Source organism: Hibiscus syriacus, unplaced genomic scaffold, assembly GCF_006381635.1.
Source record: "Hibiscus syriacus cultivar Baekdansim isolate YM2019G1 unplaced genomic scaffold, ASM638163v2 tig00110474_pilon, whole genome shotgun sequence".
Classification (NCBI taxonomy): domain Eukaryota; kingdom Viridiplantae; phylum Streptophyta; class Magnoliopsida; order Malvales; family Malvaceae; genus Hibiscus; species Hibiscus syriacus.
The window spans coordinates 1,523,398-1,534,234 of NW_024062753.1; the positions used below are offsets into that span (position 1 = coordinate 1,523,398).

At 34.7% G+C, this 10,837-nt stretch overlaps 1 protein-coding gene and 1 pseudogene across 2 annotated transcripts; one reads left to right on the forward strand and one right to left on the reverse strand.

The window, feature by feature from the left end:
• Positions 1-4,990: 4,990 nt before the first annotated feature.
• LOC120128137 lies at positions 4,991-5,977 on the forward strand (annotated as a pseudogene).
• A 231-nt stretch (positions 5,978-6,208) lies between these two features.
• LOC120128164 (putative zinc transporter At3g08650) lies at positions 6,209-10,589 on the reverse strand. 2 transcript variants are annotated; one of them, XM_039145917.1, is made up of 6 exons: positions 10,341-10,589; positions 9,238-9,803; positions 8,672-8,956; positions 8,102-8,230; positions 7,712-7,809; positions 6,209-7,302 (listed from the first exon to the last, which is right to left on the reverse strand). In XM_039145917.1, exons 2-6 carry the CDS (start codon positions 9,697-9,699, stop codon positions 6,492-6,494), a joined length of 1,785 nt encoding a protein of 594 aa, XP_039001848.1. In that variant the 5' UTR covers positions 9,700-9,803; positions 10,341-10,589; the 3' UTR covers positions 6,209-6,491. The 2 variants fall into 2 exon arrangements, with proteins under 2 accessions (XP_039001848.1, XP_039001849.1); XM_039145918.1 differs by lacking the exon at positions 10,341-10,589 and having other exon boundaries at positions 9,238-9,817.
• Between the last annotated feature and the right edge of the window lie 248 nt (positions 10,590-10,837).

Genomic DNA, 10,837 nt, shown 5'->3' on the forward strand with positions numbered 1-10,837 from the left:
GCTATCATAAACTTTACTTCATTACTTTAATTCTTTCATTACCTTTTCTCTTATGCTTTTACATTCCTTTCATATCATTTATACTTTTCCTTCTTTATGCCTTTTTAACTTTTCTATCAATCTTTATTTCCGTCAAACATACAAATCATTTATCTTTAATACATTCTCTATCACACTACTTTATTATTCAACTTATTTCTTTCAATCGAAATATAAACCTTCATCAAACTATCCATATATATATATATATATATATATATATATATATATATATCAAAATAATTCATTTGCTATTTCCATCACTTATCAAACCTTCATTCTCATTCATCCATAATACAATTCATTTGGTTTGAATTAAACCATTTCCTTTACCTTTGTCTTATACATAACTAATTCATATCATATCTTCATACTCCCATACTCTTTAATATCACATATATTTATCCTTAACTATCACTCCTTATCACATTTTCATGACTTTGATAGTCAACTTTACTTGCACAAAACCTTATTTTTTTTTTCTTATACTTATGTTTTCTCCACTTGAATCAACAATCACCAGATTTCAAGACTCATCTAATCAATTTAAAATACTTTTTCTGCTTCGATTTAAATAACTTCTAATAGAGCTTTTAACCCAATTCACAAAGGTTGTCATTAACCCTGACTTATTATCAATTAAATCATTATTTAATCTTTTAAGATCAAACCCTACTGCTAGAGTCTGTCGAACTCTCATCTGATTTGATTCTCTGACAGATAATATAACTAATTCATGTCTGGTTTAAAATTGAAAACCAGAATCTCTACATTTCTTTGATGGTGCTTAATTCTATGAAGCATTAATTCTCTTAATCATCTGAGATTTTTTTTCCAATCCTTTTATTCTTAGCTCTCTCTAGAGCTTTAACACGATCAACCATTTCTTGAAATGAGAACAATTTCAAAACCAGTAAAACTCTTTTAATTTAAGGCACAAGCCTTAAACAATCAATCACATGTATTCCTTTTAATCAGAATCAACTCAATAACTCAATAATAATTCTACTTAACTTATCAAACTTACTTTCATACCCATGCATGTATAATTCCCTTGCTTCAAGCTCATATATTCGAGCTTCATTTGTCTTATGAACTGGTCATCCATGTACTTATTCTTGAATTCCTCTACAAATAATAACCATGTCACTTGATTTTTTTTAACATTCTTATGGTGACATTCGTTCACCATATTCTATCTTATCCACATAATAACGAAATTATTCAATTTAACTTCTCCACGTTGGAGAAATGAGCACCTTCTAACATCATCTTTATATCATTTATCCAAAGGTCTGTAACAACAGAACCTTTTACAAATTCACCCTTGAACTCGGGTGCTCTTAACTCTATTCGATACATTCATTCTATGAATTATAACAGTATAAAATTGAAAACACATCATAAAACCTTCTCTAATCTTGTACATGCACGCCCTGAGGTTTTTCGCTCTTCTCACTGCCTGCCAGGGCAGGTGAATGCTATTACCTTCAATCTATTGCCTTGTGCTTCACTTTAGAAGCTCTCATTATCATACATATAATATAACATAGCATTTTAATTCTATTAGCAAGACAGTACAGTCCTTATACTATCAGATCAGAAAATTTTTCACTTTGTGTTGGCATGTATACTTATTAAAACACTTTTGATTTCATTTTTAGCCTAAAATCAGCTAAACCGTAGCTCTGATACAATTAAATGTAACACCACAACCCGTATCCGACCCGAATACGAGTCTGAGATGTCACATTGATTTTTCAAAACCTTTTTCTTACAAAATATTAAAACATTTGAACTCATTTTAGGAAAATACCACAATATTCTATTAAATTGTGTTTCGTATAAAATTTACAATTAAAAATGTATTTATGAACAGTAAAATACGTATGAACAGTACCATATGAACAATAATAAACAGTACCTGCTACAGTACCCGAATGTTAAAATTTTCCATATTCAAAGAGGGGAACTGATTCCCCTGCTACAGGGAACCGATATCCTGCTACAGTACTGCTACAGTAACTTTCGTAAAATACGTATAAATTCATAAAATTTAAAACGTTCATCTCTATACATTTACCATTTACATATATATATACATTTAAAACATTATAAAATTCAATCATATGATTTTACAAAACCGATTAAAACATATCGGATTTAAACCTTTATTTACATGCCAACCACTATCATTGTTACAAAATACATACTATACAGTTATTTTCTGATCTGATCTTTGGAAAAGAAAAACTGACCTGTCTTGCATAACTTTTACCAATCTTCCTCTTCTCAGAACCTACGCGTGAAACAATCACACGCTAAGTCGTTGACTTAGTGAGGCATATTAAACATAAACTATAACCATATATCATTTCATATAAACAAAAGGTATACATATGCAAATACTATCATATCATATAAAAACATATATCATTAACATGCCTTTCAATACTCATATTATTGTTACTAATTACTTGTGATCATATAAGCATGTGTTGAACATTTCTATACATATCATAGAACACATATATTTCACAAAGAAACACACATAACATCCTATAATCCATGCAATACCTTTCATATCACCACAAGCATATGCATCTTATATATTGTATTTGTTAGTGTCTCTTTATTAGCCCATGGTACACTGGTGAGAACTGAAGGTATGTGAGTACACTGAGGTTGTGCACAAATGCTGTCACCACAGCTCGTATAATTGCACCGAAGTGCCACGTAGAAATTGTCCCGAAGGACTGCGTAGAAATGCACCGAAGTGCCACATAGAATTGCACCGTAGTTCCATATAAGATTGTCCATAAGGATCACATATAAATTCCTTAAGAATCATATACATATACCAATGATCAAGTAAGTGTCTCAAAAGACCTCATACATGCTCCAAAGAATATATATACGTCCCGAAGGATCACGTAGAATTTGACTCGTAGACCCTCTACTCTTGGCATGCCAACTATACCTCTAGATCTCATGACACATAACATGGGCATTATTTTTCATATTTATCACATATCATATCATCGCATAGTTCACTTACATGTAGAACATTTCCATATGATTCATATTCATATGTCACATAGCTTATACATTGTTCTTATGCCTTCTCATAGACATATATTCTTTCTCACGTTGTCACATAGGTCCATATCATATAACATATATCACATGTGCATGTAATCATATAAATCGTATCATATAACTTATATTATATCTCATGTGTTCATGTAAACATGCATGTTATATTTTGTTCACATATGTTCTTATATATACATCATATAATCCTTCCCTATAGTTCATATTTTATTTTCACATATGACATATCCCATAAATCGCATAGCACATATCAATTCATATAATCAAGTATACATACATTTCATGTCATTCACATTCTTATAATCAATACTCTATACATTATAACTATTGAAAATAGACTTATCACAAGTCCAATTCCTTATAATCCTATAAACTAAAATGCACTCATATACATACAAAGATCACATACATTTTATAAATTACTCCTTACCATAATAACTCTATCACTGGCTCATCGCAAGCCAATGTTTGATTGATAACTTAAGTACAATTAAATTGCACTCACCTTAGCCTTGCTTTGATTCGATCCTAATCCTTTGATTATTCTGGAACTTGTTTAGGCTCAATATCTACATAATTATAATATTTCAAAACACTTATCAGAAGCCTAAACTTCAAACTTGATGTTAATAACTTGAGCTAGTTTAATGAACCAAAATTCCAGAAATTCCATTTTTTTTTCTTTAGGGGGGAATCTGTACCCCCTACACAATCTAAAAATTTCGTTTAAACCCAGAAAATCATTGTTCATGCCCGAAAATTCACTATAATAACTTAAATTCTTCATGTTTCATTCACTTTTCTATTCTTAACTCAAATATACATACTTAAACTAATTTATCCATTTATTTCATCTTAAACCTCAAAATTCTATTCTCCATATAGAAATCAATAATCATACCAAATTTTTCAAGTTATCCAAACTGAATTCTAACACTTCTAACTTCTTATTCTCATAGATGACAAGTCAAATTCAACTTAAAATTCAACTTATCAATTATATTCCAAGATTTCATTCAAGAACTCAAAATCTTTAATCTCTCATATACCTTTCATCTTATTGTTTTAGAACAAATTAAGCTTTTCTTAAGCTTAATTATCATATAGTGATCAAAACCCAACCTTTAATTCAACAAATAATCAACAAAAATAGAAACTCACCTTTGCCTAGTCTTCCACGGTTGGAGAAGAAGAAAGGAGGAAGAAGATGAAATGTTTTCATCTTCACAAGTTTTTATCTCTTATTAAAGGGATAAAAATATCTTTCATGACAAATGACCATTTTGCCCTTTAATTCTTTGGATAATTATTATAAACTTTCAGGAAATATCCTCAAATAAATCATTGAACTATTCAACTATTTTACTTTAATCACCAAATTCTAAAAATTTACGATTTGGTCGCTAACCCATAGTTTGGGATATTACACTTTTCCTTGTATCTTTTCCTATCATTTTAATTCTTAATAATATAAAATTATTTTACGATGTCGATAACGCATCATGACACCAAAATGTAGTTAACAGTTATAATTGAATTTCTTTTTAACAAATAAGAAAATTATTTTGTTAAAATTATCAATAACTAAAGATGGTTTTGATAATTGATATATATATATATTTCCTTAAATAATTCAAAGGCATCAACATTCCCCTGTTTTCTTTTCATAATATATCACTAAATTAAGCTATTTCTCACTCTTGGCCCAACAATTTCCATCTCTGCAAGTACAATCTCAGATTTTGGTATAACCTTTTCAACTACATCTTTGCTCTTTTTCCTTTTTCTGCATGGTAATAACCCCAGGCGTTTTACTTAATTTTCTCTTCTGCTCTTTGTGAGTTGAGTTTGAGGAATCCAAATCGATCGATCAAATGGCTGCAATGGCTCGGTATCGTTTCTCGGAGTTGACGAGACAATTGCCAAACACGAGTGATACTCGCTGTCTCCGATCTCAACCACCACGTGTTGTTTCGTTCCTTCAAAACCAACCGTTCCCGTATAAGCTTTGCGTTCCCAAACTTCACACCCAATGCGCTGGAGGAGACGATGGAAACCACGGGGTGGTAGAGGAGATGGAGATTCCAACGATGATTCAGGGAAGGGCTTTGGCGTTCTGGGCCCTTCTCCTAAGTGGATGGAGGGACAGAGTTACAGCAGATCCCCAGTTCCCTTTCAAGGTTTTAATGGAAGAGTAGGTTGGGGTGAGTGCTTGTGTTGTTGGGGACTTGTCTACGCGTTCTAATTTTGGTCTTAATGAGCTTGGCTTCGTTTTCTCAACTCTGGTCGTCGGTTCCGTTTTGAACTTCACTCTGATGTATCTTTTGGCACCAACAGCCTCAGCATCTTCTTCAAGTCTCCCTGCTCTCTTTGCAAATTGTCCACCTAGTCATATGTTTGAACCAGGTGGTTAGACCCTGATGAAGCGTTTCGGGACTTTTGTCTACAAAGGAGCTTTATTTGCTGCTGTTGGATTTGCTGCCGGGCTAGTGGGTACTGCAATCTCATATGGATTGATCAAGATGAGGAAGAAAATGGATCCCCATTTTGAAACACCCAACAAACCTCCTCCTACCTTGTTGAATGCCCTCACCTGGGCTACACACATGGGTGTTAGCAGCAATTTGAGGTATCAAACGTCGAGTTTCTACTGGCCAAGGGACTTCCCCCCTTGGTGTTTAAGTCATCAGTCGTGGTTCTAGATGCTTAAATAATGTAGTCGGAGGAATGTCATTTGTGATACTAGCAAGGATGACTGTCTCAGAGTGTTAAAGAGAAGCCAGAAAACACGAAGAAGTTGGTGGATGGTGGTTACAATTTGTAGCCCAATCAGTGGACTGTTAAAGTGATTTTTACCCCATCATCCTTGGCTGTTTTCTATGACTTTCTTGTAACTTGGATGTATCATGTGATCATAATGTTTGTAATAAGATCCAAGATATCTCTGGATTTAATGCCATTTCGTGGGTTTAGATTTATTATCATCTACTACTACTATATCCTTCATAAAAAGAGAAAGGTAACTTTTGTATTCTCTCGCAGAATCCTGTGTCTCTCTCTGAATATAAACATTGTTACAATCTTGATTAGAGCCAAGGCTCTGAAGTGAAAATCCAAACTAGCAATGCCAAAGGATCTCCTTGTCCGTTAAAATTGTGTAAAAAGATTAAAACTAGCATACAAAAAGACCGGAATCCCATCCTCTCATTGAATCCTTCGTATCATTCTCTTTCCATAATCTGTTCCACAAACTAAAACAACCCGCAAAACACTAATGCAAAGGCCAGACTCAAGCATGTATTGAAGCACCATAGGTATGGTGCTTAAGCACGATCATCTTATCTGACAGCCTCTGGAGCAGAATTGCAGTAAGGCGTGTGCAAGCAAACTAACTTGGTGCAAGTTAAACAGAGAGCAGCCAAACCAACTCCTACAGCAAGCCCGCAGCTGCTTTTTCGCATATCTAACCTTACTGCTCTTTGAACTATTCTAACAAAGCACGGGACCAATCCTCCACAGGCCAAAACCATTACATGGTCCAGACCACTGTAGTCAATTCCTGCCAATATTGCTCCAATTGCAGATATTGGGCCTATGAAGCCGATCAGAGCTGCTGCTGCGAGAGAGCCATACCAACTGCCAGTAGCTCCAAAGATGCAGCTGGCCACTGCTGCACCACGGGGAAGCCCATGAAGGGAGACAGGAAGGACCATGTGCCGGCCAAGTCCATATGCTTTTGGTGCAGCTACTCCTAGTGCAAGTCCTTCAGCAAGTGCATGAAAAGCCACAGCTCCACATGCTAAAAATGACTTGAGTGTGAGAACACTTACTGGAAATCTTGTTAGTGTCGGTAGGTTATTAGAAGTTCTTTTGTTAGAAACAATCACCAAAATAGCAGAGCTTGAAACATGAACAAATGCACAGCCTACAGTTAGTAGCAACATAAGTGATAAGAATCCCATTTTGGAAGACAAAAGTAGTTGCAGTGGTCGCCAGGCACCAAGGATGAAGGCAATGCCAGATGCAGTACCCATGAGAAAGGCATGCTGAAAACAGAAAGCAAGAGCAAATGCAACAAGGACAAGACCACCCACTAAAGGTCCAAGACCAAAAAGCAACGAAACAACGAAGCCAGAAGCATCCTCAGAACTGGAAATTCAAAAACATTAGAATTTAGTCAATGAAGAGATAAAATGAAATCACAATACAGCAGCTATGAGTAAGGGGCAGCATTTAGGGATAAAAAGCAGATGGCCAAATTGTATCAAGGGTGACAAGCCCAAGTATCAAGCCTAATAAAAGCTACATCCGCCTAGTCCGTCTGAATCAACTAGCATGCGCAGAAAGCTATGACGGTGTCAACACAAAGGACAAAAAGGCATAATATTGTTGAAACAAAATCAGATTCATCGCTAATAAAGAGGTTGTAATTACAGCAAGATGCAGGATAGACTATGGAGAATAGCAAAAGAAACCCAAAGTAGCTGAATTTACTCATGCAATGATGTAATATCTAGCCACATATTCTTCTCAACAAACAATAGTTCAATTAACTCACTTGAAGTCATGACTGAAGTTTTGGAACAGAGTGCTTAGTGCTTCCATGAATGCGACTGAAAGCGTAGCAGCTGATGCCACTGGAGTTGGCGAGGCTTCCTATTAAAAGAATAAAGATAGAAGAGGGAGGAAAACATCATTTGATTCATTTATCTAGAGCAGAGAAGAAAGCATAAAAATTAAACATGGTCAAACAAGATTAATCTTTCCAATTTACAATTTATTGTTCAATAGAAGTTGTTCTGCAACCTTTTTAGGCTTTGCAGAAGAGAGAAAGTGAAGAAGCTTGGCAAGTTCTTTATATCGTGAACTAACCAATGAAAGTGTTCTTCATAGGACATGAATCAGAATAGGACAGAAGGTCTAGAAAGATTATTGTAAAAGCAAATACCTTAAATGCATCAGGGAGAACCTCAGCAACAACCATCCAAACCATACATCCAGCAGCAAAACCAGTACAAAAGGGCAGGAATTTATTAAATGCATCGGCACATATATAAGAAGGAACCGCAACAATTGGCTGGAAAAAGGTTTTGAGAAAATAAATTAAAGGGAATAAACAACCATTTGAGGAAACCAACTTTGCATGGAAATAATACTCAAATAAGAACAAACGTTATATTGATTTACCCTCACATGACCTTAATAGTTGATTTTTATCCTTCTTTTTCCCATTTTAACTGATGAAACAAAGTAGTCACCCACTAGTAATATAAATCACACTTGAAAGTTTGTAAGATTTCTCAAAAACCCTAGAAATCAAGTTGGTGCCTACAAATTGTCTGTTGACACTGATCCACCATTGAAGTTATTTTCCCTGGTCTTTAATTTTAATGAACTTTTCTACTTCACCATTTCTTCTTTTACTATTATTTTTCAACATGATCTTGGAAGTTCCAGTTTCATTTGATACAGATAGATGTGCTCAACGCCTGACAAACAGAATTACATGATTAGATACCTGAGGTAAGGATGTAATTATACTCCATAGCATTGCATTCTGTGGAGAAACACCCCTTGATGCAAGAACCGTGCTCACAGCCAATCCCTCTGGTATGTTATGTACAGCTATGGCCAAAGTTACCAAAAGGCCTTGAGTATAACCTTTTGAGCCGGCAAAGGAAACTCCAACGCCAGAGCCCTCTCCAAATGAATGCAGCGTCATAATTCCAACGACAAGAACAACTTTAGTTGCATCTGCTCCTTTTATATCCAGCATACTTACTTCTCCATATTGTTCAAGAAACTGAAACCCAAAAAAGATGGGGGAAAATTAAGATTTTAATATCAACTAAAAATACAACCATACCACAAAATTACAAGTTAAAAAGACAGCATTGTGGATGCCATGCAATGTCAGCGGTCTGAAACTCTCTGCAGAAGTAATAATGATCCTTCATGATCAAACATTGAAGGTCTGAAACAGAAATTTAATCTGTGGATGGTATCTTTAACACAAGGATTGAAAGTGAGGCAAAAAATGGTGATTGATCAAGCCTAATAACTGAAATAAGGAACAGTGATCACCTTCTTACAAAGCAAAATAAAAATGCCACCAGCTAAAATCCCAATCACAACCCAACTTCCAGCACCATATTCCTGCCCTTCCTGTATGAGATCAAAACTTGCAGCCAACATGACACCAGAAGCCATTCCATTGCATATCCCCGCCCAGTGAGGATCGAGCTCCACAAAGAAAAAAGGAACTGCACCTAAACCAGTTGCTGCAGCCATTGCCAATGCAAAAAGTGCAACTGTGGACGCAGAAACTCTGCTGTGACTACCCTTCCAGTCACCCATTACTTTGTTGTCATCCTCAAAACTTATGACCTCCTCCGTACCGATGCCACCTATAACACTGTTACCTACATTATTGAGGGGAGCTCTTGTCCTTTTTGAAGTTTCGTTTTGACTATCTGCTGTAATGCATTCAAGGAAGACAAGGATGAAAAATAAAGTGAGAAGCAGATGTTTGACTCTAAACAGCATTGTTTATATTTTTCCAACAAATCGATCACCAACGATGAAAGTTTCTAATCAAATAGAATCCCCCCCCTGGTGAAGCCAATCCTGCAGTATGTCTGGAAACGCACCTGCGCAATATAAGCTGGAATTAAAATGAAAAACTTCATGAAAATCGAAGTTTGATCAAGCAAATGACTCAAATGTGACCTGGAAGGGTCATTGAGTATTTTACAATGAAATGATGGGTAATGAACCATCAAAAGTAACTATAACAAAAATCCTTCATGTGTGTAGTCCAATAAATTTAAGGCAAAATTGAAAATTAGATTGTCATAATGTAACCGTACATTGTTATCTGAAACAAGAAACCCGATAATCGTTTTAACTCAGCAGAGGCTTTCCACGACAAAAAATCCCCTAAAAGAAACCCAAAGGTAATTGATAATATGAACATTAAAAGGCGCGAACATGAAGCAAGAACCTTCAGTTTCCCAGGTCCCAAATTAGTCTCTAATAGTCATGTAAAACCGAAAATGAAAACATAAAGAAAGGAGGGAAGAAAATCTATCTAATGGTGGAAAACGAAAGGCCTGAATTCTGCAATCAAGGGACAGAAACCAAAGTTTTTATTTGGTTGATGACATAAGAAGAAAAAGCAAACTTACCGAAAATAACAGAGAGAAAAGATCTTCAACGATTTTTATTGAGTTTCTCAGTGATCATACGAAGAAGAGAAAATTGGGTTCCAGAGGAACAAACACTAGCACAACATCAACATTAAAATAAAATAAAATGAAAGAATTTATTTTATATTTGTCAGCACGTTGTTTTCCAGTTTCCAGCTGCTGAAACCCCCCCCCCCCCAAGCCAGCCAACCAATCAATCCTGAAATCGGTGACGCTGAGGGACTAGTTTTTGATTGGATTGAATTTCACTTCAACAATAATAATAAATTTTAATTTATAATCATAAACATTCGGTGGTTGAAAATTTATATTTTTTTAATTATTAAAAATAACTAGAAAAAAATAAAAAGTAAATTTTCTATGTAATTTTTCTAGATTATATTTTATTAATTTTAAAATATTTTTTCAATAATTATTATATATAAAAAGATTATTCGGCCTGTAAATTATTAAAATATTTTTATTTTAAAAGATAA

What these genes read in the sequence shown, in the direction of transcription:
- LOC120128164 (XM_039145917.1), bottom strand. Translation starts at nt 9,699, where the DNA reads ATGCTGTTTAGAGTCAAACATCTGCTTCTCACTTTATTTTTCATCCTT. An exon ending in TAATTACATCCTTACCTCAG is followed by an intron (nt 8,231 to 8,671) that starts GTATCTAATCAT and finishes ACCTTTTTCCAG; the next exon opens with CCAATTGTTGCGGTTCCTTC. An exon ending in AACTTCAGTCATGACTTCAA is followed by an intron (nt 7,303 to 7,711) that starts GTGAGTTAATTG and finishes TTGAATTTCCAG; the next exon opens with TTCTGAGGATGCTTCTGGCT.